The following is a 22687-nucleotide window of genomic DNA, read 5'->3' on the forward strand; positions in this document are numbered from 1 at the left end:
TAAAAAATCTAAAATTTCAAACGGTCCTCTTGTACGGTCTTCCGCTTTTATATTCCAATCAGAGGCCAACAACAACAAAAAATTTCGAAGTTTCTATAAGTGCAATATTCGCTGAGATACTCGAATTCAAAAAATCGGAAGAAAAGTTATGAAAGAACAGCAAAAACGCTAACGGACAACGCTCCTTTCCCTCGTTTATGCAGTCCTATCGCTACTATTCTCCGATTTTTGAAAATTGAACGATAAATGTGTCGTTATATCCGAGGACGTTGCGTGTTTGTCGACGTTATAAGCAAGGTTCTTTGACATTATCTTCTAAGGGGGAATCAACCGCTACCGCGAATTATTGACACTATAGCTGAGGTCCGAGGATGATGTCGCTCTTTGCGATCCATACGAAGATTTTTAAACAGCTGGCTGATGCGAAGATACATTGCAGGAAAGGGAGAAAATTTCAACTGCCATGGTGGGAAATCGAACCCACGTCCTAACTTGGATTAAAAACGGATAAAAAACCTTCGTATGGATAGCGGAGAGTGGCATAAAATTTTCGGATAAGTCGCCATTAGGTGGCACTGTCAGTAATACTGACTGTAATTGTGAGCTTTGGCATGAATTAGGTCCGACCGTCAATGTACGATCCCGTTCAGTGCACGCGAGCTCTAAGGATAGATTGAGAAATTCGTTGTCTTTGTAGACTAGTACGCTAGCTCGGCAAGTGAGAGGAGTGGGTTCGATTCCACACATAAGAGAGGAGTTGGATTTTCTCTGTTTCCTAAATAATCTTCAAATCAGCCAACTGTTAAGAAACCTTCTTTATATAGTTGTAGCGTCGTTAAAACCGATTTTGACTAGATCTACATTTCACTGATTTGATCGATCTTCTTCGATTCTGATTCGAATACATTTCCATTCCCATTTCCCATTTTCACGTCAAATTTCTTACGTAATCTCTATTTTCAACCCCCTCCCCCCCCCCCCCCCACACCTAAAGTGAGCAAATGGTGCTTACGTAGTAACGCCGCTTTATCAAATGTCATTTCTACGTAAGAATTCCAAACGAAGGTGAGAATTATTTTTATTGCCAAATTCGCACATTTCCTAAAACACAATAGCGATTCTCACTCACCCATAGAAGTAAAATATAAAACTGCATTCAAAGAAATTTCATAAGAATTTAATGGGTTTTTTTTCTCCTTCTAAAATTCTCTTTTTTTTTTATGACAATATTTGTGTGTTTACTGCATTGGTACATCCATAAAATAAAACGAGCTATTTCTTGAAGGCAGTTACGTAATATGTCGAGCTATGAATCTTGTTGGGATATGACAATAAGCATCCAAAAAAGAATCATCTCGAACAACGAGATAACACCAAAGCTGTCGCGTCGAGCTGTAAATCTTGGTAACAGAAAATCCAGAGCGTCAGTGCCAGACTGTGAGGTTAGTTAGTTATCGTGTTATCGGGATTAAACTTCTACCCGACGTGGGGACTGGTGCAGAAAAAGAAAAATCACGGGGGCCCCCATCACAATCGATGGCTCCGAGACGAATAATTTTCGATTATTCTTTTTTATCACTTCTCAAGTAAGAAAAGTTTTTCCTCATATACATTATCACGTAGGGCTGTGAATTTTGTACGAGCGGAATTCATCAGCGTGCTGTACAGCCACCACTCGGAGACGAATGTTCTGCCATACACGCACCTTATTTGGCACGCACATTGTCGATGGAGATGAAAACCTGAAGAGAGATTTTTCCAGCTCTCATTAAAATTAAAGACACGACCGCGTGAGAGAGCACATTTTCCGTTTCTTCATCGTTTCTCAGTTTCCATGCGCTGAAGACACGAGGCTTGTTGGACCACACTGCTTGTACGTCGGCATGTGAGTAATAATCGCTCTATTCAGTTGATTTCGTTTTTAACGCTGGACGAAATATTTCGTCCAAACACCAGTGGGAATAAATTCAAAACAGGTTCTCTGTGTTTTCTTTCCTCTTTCTCCACCGTCGCGAAGCTTTTTAGCAACCCTATCAACTGAAGTTGCTTTTTCTTTACCTCCTGCTAATGATTTTTTTTCACACGTATATAATGTATTTTTCTACTATATACATGTAAGAGCGAACACGTAGAGTGATGGTGCAAAGAGATTCTAAAAAAGAACTCTCTTATCTACCTTATCTATTATACCTTTTCCTTTTGTGTAGATATTTTTCCTCCCTCTTTCTTTCTCTAACGTGCGGTTAGGTTAGGACGAGGTTACCGGATTTATCTCCGATTCTTCAAATAGCGATAATCCAAATTTGATGTTCCAAAAGTTTGATGTCAGCGGGCCAGTGTTTGGTCTCATCTTCCAAATGCTTGTACGTGAAGTGGTTAATGTAGCAGCTGTAACCACTTCACGTACAAGCTTTTTTTGCAACAAATTTTGATAATCTTTATTTGACGAATCGGCGATAAATCTGGTAATCTTATTCTAACCTAACCACACGTTAGAAAATGGAAGAAGGTGGGAAAATAAAATTAAAGAAAAAAAAATATATATATATATATAAGAGAAAGCAGCATAATAGATAAGAGTATTTTTCATTTCATTCAAGTCCAAAATCGGGAAATTTCGTTGTAAATTGATACTGCTAGTGTCAAATTTTGGGCTTTGGACAGCCGGAGATCCCTTGACAAAGTCCAATAACAAACGAAATGATTCCGGATCATCGTCAAGTTGGCGCATTTTTTCTTGATAATTATGTCCAAATTGGCAATGGAACCCATCAAACCGCAGTAAGGATGAGGTAATTATTTTTTTCCTTCCCAAAATTTGACAAAAAACACCATATGTCTTTTTTCTTATATAAATAGTTTTTTTTCCTCTCGTCCCATGGATCTCTCTTCTTACTCTATCAACAATTCTCTAATCAACGAGGTTTCCTATAATCCTTCCCATATCTGGGTGTAATTATTTCTGCCGACCTCCGTTGGAACCTCCACGTTGATTATGGCTTTCATTAGGTGTCTCCAAAAACTCTTTTTTTCTTCGTCGAAACCTTAAAAACTCCACTCGTCACATCAGACATCTCTGCTGCTTTCATACCTATATCCTCCCTGTACTCTCACATATCTGTAAAATGTGGGAACACCATACTCTCTATAATTTAGACAAACTTGAATCCATTCAAAATGAATCCTCCCGTTTCATTTTGAACTGTTGGTCATCCCCCGTCTCCGTTACTGAACTCAAGCGCTAACTCAATATTCAATCACTTTCCACCCGTAGAGACATCTCTCGATTTACTTCATACTTTTCCAATAGAATCAACCATTCACAAAATTCAATTCATTCATTGTGGTCGGCTGAAGTTGGTTTTCTGTGGTTCCCAACTTCAAGGCGCAAATGCGAGCCGATCTCCCCGTTAAAAAGTCTCGCCACAGAGAGCAACAGTCCTACAGCGATAAATCATTCAATCATAACACTTCACTCATAGTTAGAAAAACTGGTGGCAGATGGCAGCACTACACATAACAAGCATTACAGAGAAACAAAAAACTTCACGTAAGGTTTCACTACACGTACACTCACATTCCCGCATGTACCGATTCGTTGGGGGTTCCGCGGGGTGGGGGGTTGGGCGGGGTGCATGTGTGGTGTAGCAGTAGTAGGTAGGGCCTCCAAAAAATGGCTCGGGGATCCATGATGTCTTAAGTCAGCCACCTCGTTGGGCAATTTGCCTGTTGTGGCGTGGTATTTGTATTTGTATTTGTATTTAAAAAATTTAAACCCATCTTTGCATCCACAGATTGTTTCAAATTAAGTTTCTTTCCTAGAACAATAACCGATTGGAACAACCTCCAATCAAAGATTTTTGATTGTACAACAGTTTCCGATTTCCTTTATAACATTAACCGTCTCTTCTCATGGGCGTACCCAGCAGAGGGGGGGGGGGGGCAGCTGTCCCTCCTCCAGAAGAGAAATTAAAGTGTATTAATTGACGCGCAGCACAGACGCATAAATTTAGTATCGGTGAGTTGCCCCCCTCCCCTCTAGTTCAAATCCTGGGTACGCCCTTGTCTCTTTTGTCAAACTTTACCACCGCATTCCTTTGTATAAGCCTCGGCCAAACAATATTGAACAAATAAATAAATAATCCTATACACAGCTACCATGTATCACATGTTGGCGATAAAGAAAATGGATTTTTGGCGCTTACAGGACCATCTTACATGAACGCATCGAACTTTGGCCAAGAATCCTTTCTGAAAATCGGACTTTGGCCAAAACTCTCTTCCAATTTGCGTACTTTGTGGAAAAAGCTCGACATTCGAATGTTGGCTCGTCAATTAACAACGAAAGGGGACTATTCGCCAACTGGTGTATTTCAGACTTTTATATAGAAACATATACAGAAGAAAGATATATATGACGAAAAACCACAAAGAGGAGTAGAAAAAACGGGGTGGAAAAAACGACTTCGGCTCATAGGGTTACGACAAAGCTTCGCGATGATGAGGAGAGAGAGGAAAGAAAACACAGAGAATTGGATTGAATTAATCCGATTGGTGTTTGAGTGAAATATTTCATCCGTAATCGTAAAGGGGTTAAAAGGTTGCCCCAAATTTTCTGCACGGCAAATATCCAAGCTACTGTTAACTTTAGAAAAATTTTTTTAATTACAAAAAAATTTCCCAATGACGTGCGATTACTTAACCACTTTAAGATGAAAAACGTAATATTGCGTCCAAACGCCAGTGGAATAAATTCAAACTAGTTCTTTGTTCTTTCCTCTACCCCTATCTTCTCGAAACTTTGCTGTAACCCTTTATATTTTTTCCTCCTTTTTTATACTTTGATAGTGGTTTTTTCCGCGTATATATGTATCTTTCTACTATGTACATGTAAGAGCGAAAGAAAACAGGTAGGATGAGAGTGAAAAGGGAAATTTACTTTGTATCTGCGTACTTTCTGATCTTCTTATCTATAATACTATTTTGCTTTCATTTTTTCTCCTTTCTTTTCTTCTCCTTCTTTTCTTTTTTATAACGTGCGGTTGGGTTAGGACAATGTAACCATATTTATTCCATTGATGTTTGGACGGAATATTTCATCCGTAATCGTAAAGGGTTTAAAAGTCGGTCCCAAATTATCAGCGATTCGTCAAATAGAGATCATCCGAATTTGTTGCAAATCGCTTGAACGCAAAGGGGATAAAAGTCTTAAATTTCCTAAATAGTCGCATACATAAAAAATGAGAAAAATTAACATTTTATGAAGAACCTGCGTGAAATGAATTTCATTCATATGTGGGGCATCTGAGAAGTAATTTACAAAAATTGCATATTTTTAAATGAAATATTAACGGAGATATATGAATTTGAAGTTTTCAGCATTTTTTTTTTTTTTTTTTTTGTTGCCAATGATTCAGGGTGTGGGTTCACAAATTGTGATACCAAAGTTTTTAAAATTCTGTAATTGTCAAAATAATAGTCATACATAGGCTGACCATATTTCGTCGAAAGAAATACGAGAAATTGAGATTCCAAATATGGGAAAATACGGGACATCGCCAATTATCGCCTAAAATGACGCCAAAACCAAACAAAGTTGCCAAATATTGAAATTACGGAAAAATCACAATGGTGGGAAATGAACCATTACTGCAAATTGCAAAATGAATTCCACAAAAAAAAAGCACGTTCGCCAAGAAAAATGTGGGAGATTAATATTCTCATTTATAATTGTAATTATCATAACATAATTTATGATTTGAAAAATAATGCCAATCTTTGTCATTATGGCACGAAGTAGGCTTCGTGTAAAATACGGGAAAAACTGTGACACTTTTGCCAAAAAGTCGGGACGACCAAAAAAAACAGAAAATACCGTGACTGTCCCGGAAAATACTGGACGTATGGTCACCCTTTTCATACAATTTCATACAACGTCATACAATTTCATACAACGTCATACAAGTCATACAACGTAATTGTTACTTCTAGTGATTGCAACAAATAAAGTGATTGAGTTTATTTCATTTGTGCACATTCCTTAAAAATGGTAATTTTCGAGCCAATGAAAACTTGCTAACACAGTGATAAATTGCCAGAACCATAGTGATTTAATATCTCGGTAGATATTGCCTTTAAAAACATGGATTTTTTTTGCAAAGGACTTTTCATAGCGGGATCTACGTTTCAATAATGCGAATTTTTAGCACACGTTCACTGCATAAGAAGTTAATTTCTTCATTATTTTCCTATACGGCCCCACAAACAAATTTTGAAATTTTAAGTTTTAACTGAACATTATTTTGCAATTAAAAAGTCTGTCTCTATAAAGTTAACAAATGCAGAGATATCTGCTGTGTTAACGATTTTGAACAGCATGTATACGCTCTATATCCGACCAAATGCGTATTTACAAGGGACGTAGCGGGCTACAGACCAGAGCGGCAAGTTAAGAGCGGCAGTAACTTTAAAGAATGAGTGGTCGAGAAAACAAGAAGAGTGGGAGAAGAGCAGCAAGACTTCCATAGCTCACGGGTGGTAAAAGCATCAATCCGCATCTGCCTTGAGAGCAAATCGTCAGGTCAGTGAATGACCGAAAAACTCAGAGAGCAACGGAGCAGGTCAGTGAGTGAACAAAATAGAGTTTTCAAGCACGTTAATGACCAAAATAGTGACTTTGACGTCAAAGACCACGATCAAAAGAGCGAGCCAAGAAAGCAAGAAAAAAGGTCAGTGTGCGACCGAAACAGTGACCAAGAATGTGCGCAAGCATGTGAGTAACCCAGTAACCAAAAGAGTGATCTAAAGAATTTGTAAGCATATTAGTGACCAAAAGAGTGACGTAGATATCAAAGGCGTATTTACAGGAATGAAGACTAATTGGCCTTTGCTCTCCCTGATTTGCAGTCCCTCTTCTATACCGATATTTCCCGAACATAATAATTGCTCTGTCATTTCCCGATAACGGGAAAGTTCCTTAGCACCACTTGAATATGTGCGCAGATACGCCCCCAACCCCAGCGTCAAAGGCGGTGCCGACTGATTGAATGTATATGAGGCCGTTCAAGCATTACGTCAGCAGATTTTTAGCCATTTTTGACCCCCCCCCCCTTCAACCAACCCCCTTGTCAGCTAAATTTCGTCAGCTCTGCCCCTTACCTTCTAATGCACATTGGGATCACAGACGTACCCGGGGGGAGTACCTACCTATGCCCCCCCCCCCCCAGACGATCGAAAAATTATTTTTCTAATGCAAAAAATATTTTTAAAAAAATTTAAATTTCGGAAGAAAATACCCTTATATATGTTATTATAATCAATTTCTGTTAATTTCGATGTTATTTGAAGGGTAAGAACTCAAAAATTTCTCTTTAAGAAATTCATTGTACTCCACCCTCTAAGCCACAATGGCCCTCGGAATTCGGAGTTATCTGCTGTGGCCCGTAAACTAAAACCTAATTTTGCAAAAAACGAAGCAAGCAGGACATTTACAAATCGCTTAAGTGACGCGTGGCACAATTACGGAGCATTTAAGCGGCCCGTGACACATTTTCACGTCACCCAAGTAGGCCCGTGGCACAATCACAGATCACTTAATTGACCCACGACACAGTTCCAGAACATTTGATGGATCCGCAGAACATTTAAGCCCCGTTGACATGTGCAAATATTGCGGTACCATTGGGAGTTCTAGCAACCGCTTGACGACTTTTTTTTCCTTTGTGAAGAAAGAAATGAAGAGCAGTCATTGGTGAAAATTCTTGAAGCGGGTTTTAAACCCGCTTTTTCTATTTCCCCATGCGAACGGGGCTTTAGAGATCACTAAAGTATCTCTGTAGAGAATTTATCAATAGGGAGAATGTTAGTTCAGGTGCCCACAAACTAGCGAAAGGATTTTCCCTTTTTTCGGCGCACCGAGTAAGATCCCATTAAAAAAAATATTTCATACTTTTATAAAGGGTGGTTGATTACGTAAGCATCATTGAACCCCATCCCCCCCCCTTTTCATCAAAAGTCACCAAACCCGAAACCCCCTCCACCCCACCATCAATGCTAACGTGATACTTGAATGAACCTATACGTATATATGAACTACTTCACCAAACACCAACTCTGGCCATATCGCTATATTGCAATTTACTGCCATTAGTGAGATGGGTTGGAAGTGAAGGCGCTGTCTATCGGTGGTCGCCTCGAGTTCGTTAGGGAAAATATCTTATCTATATCCTCCCTTGGGTTCGAACCCGGGACCCTGACAACAACCTTCACGATGGTAGACGAGCATCTTACCACCATGCCACTCGGGCCGTATATATGAACTGGCATCATCATCATCATCATCGTGCCCCCCTCCCCAGACTTTCAAGTTCATCTCCACCTATGCACTTACATCGAAGTATCGACGGTCAATTAAGCATGGACGGAGATACGGGGGGGGGGGGCATACCCCCCGCGTCAAAGGCGGAGTCGACTGATCTAATGTATATATGTATATATGAATTGACATCATCATCATCGTGCCCCCCCCCCAGACTTTCAAGTATATCTCCAATTAAGATCGCAATTAAGATGACGTGTTCGTTTCTTCAGAGATCGTGAATCGACTGCTAACCAAGTTGTTATCAGATTAACAGCAATGAATAAGCATATGTTTCAGAAGAAAAAAAAAAAAATTTTTTTTTCAGTGACGTCTGGACATGTCTGTCATCATACTTATAAGATAATGGCTGATTAACGTAGCGTGATAATATAATACGTGTTTATACGGAGATATAACGGTTCTCTGTTGTTACACAAATGCGTTTTCTCGTCCGTCCTTATTCTTTTGCATGAGAAAATATCCACCTGTTTTGCTCGAATCATAAGGTATGTCTCCGTTTTGTAACTTTTCTTCAGCGTAATAACTGTATGGTTTTTATGTTTTTATTAGAAATTTTTTCTGACTTTTGATGACAAGGGGGGAGAGGGGGGTTCGAATGAAGCTTACGTCACCAACCACATTTTTTTAAAAAATATTAATTATTCTTAATGGCATCTTCACTGGGAATGCCAAAAAACGAGAAAACCCTTCCCTAGTTTGTAGGCACTTGAACTATATAACATTCCCCTCTATCAAATCAGGTATAGTTTTGTATACAGTCTATTATATATAGATGATGTTTCCTCCATAGACCTTCTCTAGTGGACCTCTATAGAACCCCCCCCGTCCTGTCTCACTTATGGATGTGAGGGGAAGCGGCTAAACTGTTTTGTATCCACTCAGTGCATCACATACGTTATCATGAGTGATTTGCAGGAGTCTTGTACATAAGCGGATACACGCTCTTCGAACGAGGAGAGGGGGGTTCACCAAGGGTGTGCATGGTGATCGGGCGGGGGGGGGGGGTATTTGTCTACTTTCACCCTGCCGAGTATGCTAATGATAAAATAATTTCGTGAATGGCTGATCGCCACCCCCCTCCCCCAAAAGAAACTCATCTACGCTCATGTATGATGTGGACGAGAAAACAAGCTGCGATGATTTTACGGGACAAGGAAACAAACCACAATTCGTGAAAACAATTTTCCTGTATGATTGAGAAACCGTGACCGTAGCTGGTTTTGTGCCTAGGATTGGATATTAAAAAAGAAGCAAACCGTTTGGTGTATTTGTTTACTATTTCCCCTGGAATACTCGGTCTCGCGTGGTGTGCGGGCCCCACCTTGCACTCGGAAAAAATGTTGCAATCATTGGCTAGCCAAGACCAGACGCATTCACAATAATTCCATTAATCGCGTCGATAGCTAAATAGAAAGTATTTACTTCAAATTACACAAATGATTGTTTTTAAGTAACTACATACCTTACCATTGAGTTATCAATATCTCTAGCATTTAGAGGAACTATTATGAAGAAGACGAGAGCTCAATGCTCAGTATTTCGGGGGGTGGGGGTTCAAAAGTTATACGGGGCAATCATCGCTGAGCCCAAACAACACCACCGATAGAACAAGGCCTACGCACGAAGCTTGTGACGTCAATGAAGGAAATTTCTCCTATTGCCATTGGATATAGGGCAAAAAAAAAAGGTAAAGATATCACATGCGTCGACCTGCTATATCCAATGGAAATAGGTGAAATTAAGACGCCTTCATATACGAGCGGAACTGTCAGCCATTTTGGTCCACGCTGAGGTCTTACAGGGTTGCTGCACTAAACCGTCGCTTCGGAAATGACCGCCCAGCAGATTAAAGAAAAGGATCGCGTCGGAGACTTGCATGGCAACCTAACAGAATTCCCCCGCGCTGAAAATGGGGGGACAAATGCGTATTATATGGAAAAATTATAAATTTCAATGATCGAATTTTTTGTGGGAAATAAAATACATGAAATTATTAGTAGCCACGAGTGGAATTCGTTACAGTTCGCGCGCTATTGCGATGTAAAATTCAATTACACACTAATAATTTATAGCAATAATATTCATATTTACTTTTGAACCTAATTTTTTTTTCTGTTACAGCGAAAATGATGCATACGGAAATATTTAAGGTGGAAAAATGGGGTGAAATTCATTCTCCCCCGATTCTTAATTTTAGGGTCGGCATAAAAAAAAACCTATTTATAGAAATGACAAGATTACATAAAGGAAATAAAACTTCAGAAACATTAGAAACCCAGAAGGAGAGAATTTCATAAATGGACACTACTGATTCTGAATATTTGAAATTTATTACAAAATTGATAAATATAAAGGGGTTCTAAGTGAAATGGCCTTCTTCAATGACCTCACGAGCTTCATGCGGAGGCTTTGTTCTATAGGTGGTGTAAGGCCCAAACCGCTGGAATCTATAAATATGAAATTCGGTCAGTATTATCTATTTATATAAAACTAGCTGTTACCCGCGGCTTCGCTCGCATGGATTTGGTAATCTAAAAATTGCTTGGAGATGATTTAAATAAATCATAAACCCCCTTGGGTGTTGCAATTCCAGGAATCCCGTCTTGGCGAGTCTCTATCTATATACAGGGTGTCAAATCAAGACCGCCCAAATTCTGCACAGCCAGATTTCCTCGCTTGGAATACATAAAAAATGCCCAAAGAACTCTAACCTGTACGACCCATAGTTTTCGAGCAAAATGCGAAAGAAAGGTATGACGTCATATCCGATGCAAGGGGGAAAAAAAACTTTCCACGCCATTCTACGGCGCGCGCATGCATGCCTCGATATACACGGTGGATATTTTGAACATCTTCCTATATGTAAACATATGCAAATATCATGTTTCCAATAAAGTTTTTTTTTGGAAAATCACTGAAGCTTTAAACATGAAGTTTGGTCAGTATTGTTTAACAGCTGTTGTAATATAGGGACTCATTGAGAAGGGATTTTTTAAAATTCACCCCCCCCCCCCCGAAAGACTGGGGGGGGAGGGGGTTTCAAAGGTTATATGGAGCAATCATCACTGAGCAAGAATCGCTGAAACCATAAACATGAAATTTAGTCAGTCAGTATTATATATAATAATGTAGAACCTAAGATGGTATTTATAAAAATATATGAGGAGTTCAAATGTTTTATGGTGGGGTCACCGAACAATTTTCAGATTTCCAAATCCATACGAGCGAAGCCGTGGGTAACACAGCTAGTACCATATATTATTTCTTTTTATGCTGTATATCGGTGTAAATTTTATGCGTTAAAATACCGGTTAATATGTTTTCATGTGTTTGCAACTAAATTACTCTTGTTGACATAGTAACCGGTATTTTCGCGTGTAAATTTGGGCCGGTTTGCAGAATTTGAAAATAAAAAAAAATTGTAAATTCATACCTTATGTTATTTATTTTTGTTTTGCACGTCGGTTTGAAACCAACAACCATTTTATTTTGAGAATTATAACAGGTAGTCATAATTTTATTCAATAGGTGACAGCAGGGGTCCTATCTTAATATGGTTTCGTATTAGAAAAAAAAATAATGTAAAAATATGAAATAAGTCTCAAAGAAGGGGGTAAACTAATTTTTCTTTTCACCGGTTCGCAAATTGTTTCTCCCATATATGCCGGTTCGCGAAAATTTTCACCTAATTTCAGCGGTCTAATTACGAGAAAGAGGTTGAAAAACACTGAACTAAACCGTACAAGGCACAAAAAGTGGCTTATAGTTGGCACTATAAGCCACTTTTTCCCAACTTCGAAGCGATCTCCCCGTTAAAAAGTCTCGCCACAGAGAGCAACGATGAATTATTCAATCATTACACTTCACGCATAGTTAGAAAAACTGGTGGCAGATGGCAGCACTACACATAACAATCATTACACATAAACAAACTTCACGTCAGGTTTCACTCTACACGTACTCGCATATTCCAACATGTACCAATTCGTTAGAGGTTCCGCAGAGGAATATGGACGAGGTGCATGTGTGGTTTAGTAGTGCCGATAGGTAATTTTATCCATTGCCTCTCAGATCGACACTTTGATGCGTTCTGAAATTCTACTGTCCCGACTTTTATCAGTGCATTTGCTTAGGGCGCTGCTTTCATCAGCATTTGTCATGGTTTCTCATGATCTGGCTACCCCTCCTGAACCCACGCCTGCCGTCCGTTGTACATATTTCAAAGGGTTTCTATTCTTTATTGTACTTGCTTCAAATTTCCGGAAAGTATTGTGGTTTCTTTGTAATTTGAAATGAAATTGAGAAAAATATTGTAAAAAAATTTTCCACACATACCCTTGATGCACGAATGATTTCATTTTCATTTATGCATATTTTTTAACAAAAAAAATTTTTCTGTGTTTAAAATTAACTGTTTAATAGAATGAAGCAGCTATTTGAAAATTTTTCAATTTAAAGTGTTTTTAAAATTTCAAAAACTTTAAAAATTATATATATTTTTAAAATTTCAATGTATCAACACTACTGAGGTTCATTCTATGCACCTAGCAAAGGAGCACATTCTTGAAGTTTTGGGCCCGTGTGTGTGTCCGTTACCGAGAGGCTTTAGTGCATTATCCCGGATTCGGGATCCCTATATTACCCTCGAGAAAATATGATCAGCTTACGATGATCAAGCTTGACATTTAGGCTTCATAGTGTTGGACTTTGGCACGTTAAATTCCTGCTACTCGTGCCTCCATCTAAGTAATTGTTAAATGTTTGAAAATTGATGTTTTGACTCAATGCAGTAGCGGGGGGGGGGGGGGGGACTTGGGGGGTCTTTCTTTCTGTCTTTGAAACCGAGCGCAACTCAGGTCTACCACCATCTATGGGAGATTTACTATCTAGTGAGTTGTACCGGCAGTGCAACTGAGCGTGTACCCAACAGCCTGAGTGCATAAGGAGTGTTGTGTTTGATCTTCAGTGTCACCATCTATATTTCAGAAGTGAAGTGAGTGATGTGTTATGATTGAATTACTTTTGCATTGTTTGTAGGTCTGTTGCTTTCTGTGGCGAGACTTTTCAAAGGGGAGATCGGCTCGCATTTGCGCCTTGAAGTTGGGAACCACGGAAAACCAACTTCAGCCGACCACCATTGTGGCGACTTGGGGGGATCTGGTTTCTTCCCCCGAAGTGTGAGAAAATGACCGAAAAAAGTAGGAAAAGATGGCCACTTTGGTTGTGACTGGTCATTATAGAGGGCAACATAAGTTGAGGGGGAATATCTTCGTATTCATAAACATCATCATCATGAAGTTTAAAAATTTACACAAAAGATGGCAGCAAAATAAGTTCCGATATCTTCCGAACCGCCATGTCTACGAATTTTTTACTTCTTATGTCATGTTTGTAATTCAAAAATTTCTCTTTTACAATCAAAAACGGCATTGACATGATATTCATTTCACAACATTTCTCATTGTATACCTGAGATGGCATCACCATGTTTTTCTGGACCTACCTCACATGACGGTGGTAGTTAGAGCCGTCTAGAGCTCTTTGTTTTGCTCTCCTTGAAATTTCACAAAAGTTTAATCCCGCCGTGCAGTCATTTCGATGGGCAGGCCCAAGTAAGCTTTGAGTTGTTGGTTTGTGAGATGACGCATTTCATTTTTAACATTTTGGAGGGGGGGGGGGGAAGCCTTGAATTACCTGGGACTGCACCCCCTACCCCCAAGGCCCACCACACAGGGGGTGGGGGGGGGGGGAAAGCAGACAAGACTCCAGCCCTGGGGGTCATGATTTTCTTTCTTTTTTTTTCACTCTACAAAATACAAAATAATTTATAGGAAGGGGGCGCTGAAGGTCTCTGCCCCTATCTGTGTAGGGACCCTGCTCTATATTGGGGGGGGGGGGGGAAATTATTCCTGTCCCATTTTGGGAAGCTAACATTGCTCCAGCCTGGATAAGTCTTATTATTTTATTTTCCTTTTAACTTATTAAAGGACCTTTGAAAAACTTAGCCTGGACGGAGCGGTACAGAAATATTTACAGGGATGGGGCGCCAAATGCCCGGATGGCAAACTTGGGTAATGAGCGGTCAGAAGAATTAAGCAGCTTCCTAGAGAGTGGAGGACCGAATGAGTGATATAGAGAGGCTACAAGCGTGTGAGCAACCGAAAGAGCGGTATTGGTGACTATTTCAGTGTGTAACCAAATGAGTGACCTTGATGACCATGCCACTGTGCGTCACAAAAATAGTGAGTGGCCAGGTGAGTGAGGGATTAAAAGATAGACCTATATAGTGTGTAAGCATAGGCATGATGAAAAGAAAAGGTCCAAAGAAAGGAATCTCTCAGTGTTAGTGAGCGACCAAAGAGTGACCTATGTAGTGCGAAAGGGGAGGGGTCCATGGCCATTCTATTGTCTCATGAACAGCACAAAAGGAGGAGAACCAATGAAAGATCATGTGTGCTCGACTCATGATCTGCAGGCCAAATGTGTACCTCGCAGTCATCTGATGTGGCATATAAATTTAAACCTAATTTGGAAAGATGAACTAAACGCCACACAATTACAGATCACTCAACTCTCCCGCCGCACATTTCCAAAACACTTGAGTGACTCGTGGCATATTTACAGATTACTCAAGTGGCACTGTTTCAGATAAGATACACTTATTCAGAACCCAGTTAGATATGGCTTAAGTGACCCCTGGCACATGAAACCAAAACTCCATGCAAGACAAGCCACGATCGGATGCAGCTTCATCTTCAACATCTTGGACTGATATCTAGCCGAACTTCATTTGTGACTCTATTGATAGTCATAGGTTCCACTTTCTCCTTATCACCCTTGACTGATCTTCCATCTCTGTGCGTAGTTGCTTATTTCCAAGTCCAGTACCACTTCTTCGTTCATGTCTCTAAAGACCCATGGCATATTTAGGCTACAGATCACTCATACATTTACAGATCATTCAAGTGACTTGCTGCACATTTACAAATTACTTAAGTGGCAAGTGGTGCTGTTTCAGACCACTTAAGTGACCCACGACCCCGAAAGCAGAATGTTTTGCATTGTTCTGCAACAAACCCTCGGCTGACTAGATATGTTCTGTGGTAAAAATCCCCATAATAGTGTTTTCTTGCACTTTTTCTTAAAATACTTCCAGATTGTTCTGCAGTCGCTCTAATTGTTCTGCGACGTACATGAAACTGCGACGTACCAAAGAGTGACCTATGTACTGCAAAAGGAGAGGGGTCCATGGCCATTCTATTGTCTCAAGAACAACACAAAAGGAGGAGAACCAATGAAAGATTTCGGCACATTCTGCTTTGGTGCCCACGACATGTTTTCAAACCAATGAAATCACTCACACTATTCTAAAGGTTGAGCTCCTTTGATTTAAGTGATTATGTCTGCAATTGGTTCTCGAAATCACTGAGAAATTTCTAAATCACTTTTTTTTTTTCAATTCTGTGATAGCATAACACACCCTCTAATTGTCCCTCCCCAAGTATTTTTTTAATTTCCCATATTCTCGTAGCTTTTAAACCGACACAAAACATCTAATTTCCCTCTTCCATTACAGATGATTCTCTAACAGGTCTGACAATCAAGCCGTCATGGGTGCAAAATTTTTTCTCTGTCTCATCGCTCTTCTTGCGGCTGCCGAGTCGAAACCAGTCCTCGTTCAACTAGAGGAATCTGCCATTTATTGCAATGAAAGTACTGGACAAGACATAGATTATTTATCCTTAAATATATCCAATCGTGATTCCTTGCAAGACACACATCATCATGGTATCGTCAGTGATGTTTTCAACTTCTTCCATAAGGTAGGTTTACAAATACAAAAACGTTGATTTCAAATAACCTTGTTTTTTTATAGCTACCTCTTTAAAGGTTTCGACAGCTAACTGATGTGAAAATAAATCCAGGAAAGAAATTTCAATTGCCTTTGCGGGTAATCAGACCTACATCATCTGACTTAGCCTTTGTAGTCTAGTGTGCTCACCCGGCAAATTTTGTGCACACGACTTCCAGGGGGGATATAATTCATTGGCTTTGTAGTGTAGTGCACTCACCCGACAAGTGAGGGGACATGGTTTCAATTCCCTGCAAAGGCAGTTGAGTTTTCTTTCCTGGATTTATCTTTGCATTGTCCAGCTGTCCAAACCTTTGTCGTTATAGCAGATAGTGACATCATATTCGTATAAGCCACCCCCTTTGTTCCATTTTCAATTTCTGATCATGGTCTCCCCCTCCCCTTCAAGGATGGGGGCTGACAGGGCTTAATGCACGATAGAAACATAACATGTATCATGACATTAATAATACAGTGAAACCTCGATGTAATGCTACTCTGATCCAAGAAACAATATTGTTGTAGAGGAATTTATTGTTATATCAAGTATCGTTGTAGTGAGGTTTCACTGTATCATAAATAAACACTTAAAATAGATTTGTCATTGTAGTGGCCATGTTACCTAGATGAAATAAATCTGCGAATGGCTAAAGAGGAAACTTCAGCAACGAATGACAAAAAATGCAAAAATAGTGAGGCTAGATGGATAAAGTAGTACAGGGGGTCTTCAACCCATGTCCTGGGGGCTAAATGTCGCCCTCCGAGATTCTTGCAACGGATCGCAGACAATTTGAAAAAAAAAATGTTTCACATAGAGAAACGATTTAATTTTTAAAAAATTTTAAGAGAGCTGTGAGATACTTCCCAGATTTAATAGTAACGAGATGCATTCAGTACATTAAATGGGACTGTTGTAACAATTTCGGGGAAATCCAAAGCCAAAACAGTTTTTGGGGCATAATGATTTCGTATATAGGCTGCATAGTTCAAGAGGCCAAATTCAGAATCCTGGGGGGGGGGGGGGGGGGGGGTTATAACATAATTACAGAATTTAAAGAAATGCTAATAAAAAGAGCCTTAATGAAAGAAATAATCTCATTATATTGATGCAAATCTATAGTTAATGAAAAAATAGTTTTAGAATTACTGAGAGGAATAATTGCAGAAGTACCACTGCTAGAAATAAATTCAGAAATATTGAGAATAATTTCAGAATTATCAAGGAAACACATATTTTCTGGATTTTATGCAGAGGTGAACTTGGAAAGAAAAGTGATCTGGTCTCCGCAGGGACTCGAACCCAGGTTCTCTTGCATTCTGGGCAAGCATGTTACCACCTACACCATTAGAGAAATGACTATCTATTCCTTATTTCATGCACTGTGGTTTGAGTCCCAGCGGTGATTAGGTGACTTTTCTTTCTCAGAGTTAAAATCCTGAAAATATCTGTTTTCTTGATATATGTGGCTGAGAAAAAGCCGTTTATCTCAATTTCAGAATTGTTAGGAGTAATAAATAATTCATGAAAAAATTAAGAATTTTCGAAAAATTATTTCGTAGTTAATGAAAAAATAATCAGATTTAATGAATGAATGAATTAATGAAAGGAAATTGCATGAAAAAAAATAAATTCCAACTTAATGAAAGAAAGAAATTCAAGAGTGAACAAAAATGTTAAAATAAATTTGGGGAACTCGGTTCAAATAACTGAGAATACAGCTGTGTGACTTGATGGCCTCATAGAAAATTTGGCCCACAACACCTGAACGGTTGGACACCCCTGGGGTAGTAGGTCTACGTTAAAAAAAAGTGTTTATTCAAACAATTATTTTAAGGAGAAATAACAAAAAGTAGAACAAGTGCATACATCGTTGTATATACATGGGTTACTCCTCCTCCTCACCAGATTGTCACACTGCTGTGCCTCGATGAAGAGATTTTAGCAGGTTGGTCGAAGAAGACCTGGGACCCTGCTGGAACATGGGCATGTACGTGCTGTGAACCTAACTTGTGTGAAGTCTGCTTCTGTGTGATGCTTGTTATGTGTAGTGCTGCTGTTTGCAGTCAATTTTTCTAACTATGAGTGAATTGTAATGATTAAATAATTGTATCATTGTAGGCCTGCTGCTGCTGCTCTCTGTGGCAACACTGTTCAATGATCAACTCGCATTCGTGCCTTGAAGTTGGGAACCATAGAAAACCAAATTCAGAACCACAGTGACAACGATGAGGGTTTGAACTTGAGTACTCACGATGAGAGTCTGTCACTATGGCTACTCTACCACCACAGCAGCTATGGGTTACTCAAACATATGCTAAAAAATATAACGTTTATGATTGGAAAGAAATACTGTTTCATCAAAATTAAATTCAGTATTAAACAGCAAAAATAAAAAAACAAGTGTGCACGAAGCAATAGAGAAGGCTATATATATGCTCTGCTGATTACATTAATACAATAAAGATATGTGCACAAAACAAATTTTAATAAAAGAGGTTTTGGAGTACTTAATAACATACAAACCAAGGTACCTTGCATGAACCAAAATTTGGGGGTTTTGTCTCAATGGTCATCGTAGCAAGTCCACTGACGAGGATACATATCTTTGAACCATTGCAATGTCCTGGTGTATACTCCCACAGTGAGATCTTATCAACATACAAATGGGGTATGCTTCTCATAGTTTGAAATAGCAAGACCATTGACATAGTGGTACTGTTCAAACAATCACAAATGTTCTCGAGTATGTTCATGTAGGATCCGTCGGGTTGCTGTGGTCTTGTTGACACGCTGGCTTCTTCAGTAGTACAGAATTGTCTCTCTCCATGTTTATTTTATAAATAATTTTGAATAATCAGACATGGTAAGAAAGCTGAGAATTGTGGCTATGTGTCCCCCCCCCCCCAGAAATCATGTTAACACTCACAGTATGGGTACCATATTAAAAAATATGTTATTTCTTGTCCGAAAGTTACCCTGATTTATAGTATTGTGTTACGTTAATTTAATTTCTCATACCAGCCATTACTTATTTTTGTGTCACAGTATGTTCTCGGAACAATTGCACTGGTGAGTTACCATTATAAACTGTTTTATTTTATCACCTTACAGGCTAAAGACAATTCATCTTCGAAACTTTCACTAAGCAGTTTTTGTCTGGCCTGTAAAGCAGGTGTTTCGCTGATGAAAACGTATATGTATATGGGCGGAACTGAGAATGGACTGGGAAAACTTGCCAGAGATGTATGTTCTGGTCTGCACATTGAAACGGCACCAGTCTGCTCTGGTCTGTCATTGCTTTTCAAGGTAATGATATGATTGGGTGTCCTGTAAGTGCTAATGTAGCCTTTATCTCATCAGCCGTCTGTCATAGAGGTATGATTCCAATTTAGAAAATGCTCAGAAAAGGTTCAAAATGTACCAATTTTGAGAGAGGAAATACAGTGTGTTCAAAATAAGAAAAATCTAAATTTTTATATGGTCCCCTTATTCTCTAACTTCCAATTAGAAAGTTGGAGCACTGTATCTCTTGAGGCTAACAGAAAAGACCCATGTTTCTAATTGCAATATTTGCTGAGATATTCAAATTCAAGTATTTTTGCTCCCAAAAAATGTACAGGGTAATTTTTAAATTGAAACTATATGATGGATGGTTGATGAGATGAAGGCCCTACCTGCTAGCACTTATAGCACACCCTGCATATATATTTTCCTTTGGTATAATACAGATTGATGTGCAGTAATTACTTGTGGCACAACACAGTTTTGCCTTCTCCTGATGTGCAGCCCATTGAACTTAAAGGGTTCAGCATTCCTTTTCTGAATAAGAAACTTTGACTAATTGTTTGTGATGATTCATTGTTATATTTATGAATTTTTTCAGAGAGAAATGTTTGTGGTCTTGAAAAGTGCAAAATTCACTGCAAACGAGTTCTGTGGCATGATATTTGGTGCATCGTGCGGTTCTGAATCAACAGAGTGGACTGTGCCATTGCCTCATATTCCAAAACCACCAGTGGAGCCAATTCCACCTCCTAAGGTAAATCTTTAAATCTGTGGTCAGATGGCAAAATGTCACAAGTCACTTTTCCCAAAAAACTGAGTTCGCATTCTGGAGTCTCGTTTGTCAAAATTTTGTAAGGTGACAAAATTTCATCCATCTCTCAGTTTATGAGGAACCGTCGGAGGCAAATTGCAATAAGTCAAAAAGCCAACAGTATCACATTTTTGCAAAATATTGTTTACAAATTTTCCCTCATGGAATTTTGAAAGTGACTTGTTACATTTGGCCATCTGAGCACAGAAATTATCTTTGGTATTTTACATGACATTACTTTTGATATTTTTATGCATGAGTCGGTAAGTATTCTGATCATTACATCTCAATGATAATAAGTGTACGCAGAATTTTCTCGACGGGGGGGGGGGGGAAAGGGTGGTTACGTTTTGTCCCTTGCAAAATAACACTATAATCTTGGCTTGGATGGGGGGGTTAGAACCCCAAATCCCATGCTTTGCGTACACCAATGTCAATGATCATGATTTGCATGCAACAAAAAATAAATATAATAGAATCTGGATTTAACGCTACTGTATATTTAGCAGGATCCTGACATTATAACAGGCTTAGCAATTACATTAAATCGCTGTTGTAATCTCTATGTATGGAAGATTCATCTCGACAATGTAGACTCAAACACACAAGAATTCTTCCATGTTGGCTGGCAATACCTTACAGTCAAACCCTGCTATATTGCCAACTTCCCAGAAATTTTCTGTGAATGGGGACTACTCCATTGTTGACTTGACTTCATACTCTCAGTATTGCTATTTTGGGGTTGAGGAGCAATGAATTAATCTCTTCTGCAAATGTTCTGTTGTTCCAACATTTTAATGTGTAAATTACATGCTCAACCCATGGCTTGCAGTTGAAACGGGGCCCTCACAGTCATCCGGTATAGCCACAACCTCAAATGTAGTTTTTAAAAATTAACTAAGCAGTGCATTTTTCCAGATCACTTAAGTGTGCCCATAGTGCAGTTCCATATCACTCGAGTAACCCATGGCATATTTCCAAATTACTTAAGTAACCCTGTGGCACAGTTCCTGAGTACTTGACTGGCACACAGCACATTTTCAGATTTCTTTAGTGACCAGCGTCATATTTACAGATCATTTGAATGACCTGCGGCACGTTTTTAGGCTCACATAAGTAACCTGTGGTTCTGTTCTAGATTATTTGATTAAGTAGCCCTCAATATATTTTCAAATCAATGAGGTGGCCCTCAACATGTGTGAAGTGGCCAGCACCCCTCCTAAAGGTTGAACACCGTTAATGTAAATGAATTACTATTATTATTAAACCACACATGCACTCCGTCCACATTGTCCACATTCCTCTGCGGAACTTCTAATGAATTGGTACATGTTGGAATGTGTGTGTCCCCATGTTGTGAACCTAAACATAAACTTTGTTTTCATATAATGCTTGTTAAGTGTAGTGCTGCCACCTATTATTTTAACTATGAGTGAAGTGTAATGATGTTGCTCTCTGTGGCAAGACTTTTTAATGGGGAGATCAGCTCGCATTTGCGCCTTGAAATTGGGAACCACAGAAAACCAACTTCAGCTGACCATCACTGTGGCGATGGTGGGGTTCAAACCTGGGACCTCATAATGCAAGTCTGTCACTGTGATCACTCGACCATCGCAGGGGCTTTGTAAATGAACTGGTAAGTTTGAATGCATCTGATAATCATGATTTCCACAAACTAAAGCGAGGCTATTTCGTGAATATGACTTAGACTGCGAGTGAAACACAGGAAGTTACTGGTCGTGGTATTAATATATGAAGACCATGAAAACTTGGAAATCGGCCATTGGCAGCTAAAAGTTTCTGTGTAGGTTTAATAAATTGAAGTTTGTTTACATAAAAATTTTGAAATTTACATGATATGCCAACCAACGTGGAAAGTCTGTGGAAAGTTAGAAGAAAATTATTTCAAACCCCCTTTCTTTTGGGGGGGGGGGGAGGGGAACGGCAGCGGCTCCCAAGAATGAATTAAATTTATCATAATATTTTTTCAATGATTTTTTAAGCCCACGCACATGGTATTACAATTTATAATTATTTATATTCACTTGAAAACGTGTGTGTGACAGCAAACCATGTGATAAACCATCCCTTAATGCATGTGGTATAGGCAACAGGCTAATTGGTTAGCTTAGTGTTTCCCAAAGTGGGCAATATCACCCCCCACCCCCAGAGTGATGAAATGGTCTTGGAGGGGGAGGGGCGGCAATAGAAGCTACAGGTATAACATAGGATCCTATGGGCTCACTTGAGTTGGTGGGCAATGAGAAAAAAATCTGAAGAAGTGGGCAATGAAACAAAAGATCTGGGAAACTATTGTTTAAAAATATATTCCATGGTTTCATTTAACTGATTGGTTAA

General features: G+C 39.2%; 1 protein-coding gene across 4 annotated transcripts in view; it reads left to right on the forward strand.

The window, feature by feature from the left end:
* Window positions 1–1320: 1320 nt before the first annotated feature.
* LOC149084721 (sphingomyelin phosphodiesterase-like) overlaps window positions 1321–22687 on the forward strand; it is a 36703-nt gene continuing 15336 nt past the window's right edge. Inside the window, exons 1-4 of one of the 4 annotated variants that reach the window (XM_089235155.1) lie at window positions 1321–1885; window positions 15957–16203; window positions 19345–19539; window positions 20117–20272. In XM_089235155.1, the coding sequence (XP_089091281.1) occupies window positions 15991–16203; window positions 19345–19539; window positions 20117–20272 (564 nt within the window). In that variant the 5' untranslated portion in view covers window positions 1321–1885; window positions 15957–15990. Of the gene's footprint in view, window positions 1886–8768; window positions 8866–13883; window positions 13993–15956; window positions 16204–19344; window positions 19540–20116; window positions 20273–22687 lie in introns of those variants that run through there. The other 3 variants (XM_089235156.1, XM_089235154.1, XM_089235153.1) reach the window with 3 other exon arrangements.

This window comes from Pholcus phalangioides, unplaced genomic scaffold, assembly GCF_987345545.1.
Source record: "Pholcus phalangioides strain wild (caught in Gottingen) unplaced genomic scaffold, Ppha-v1.0 ptg000008l_1, whole genome shotgun sequence".
In the NCBI taxonomy this organism is placed as follows: Eukaryota; Metazoa; Arthropoda; class Arachnida; order Araneae; family Pholcidae; genus Pholcus; species Pholcus phalangioides.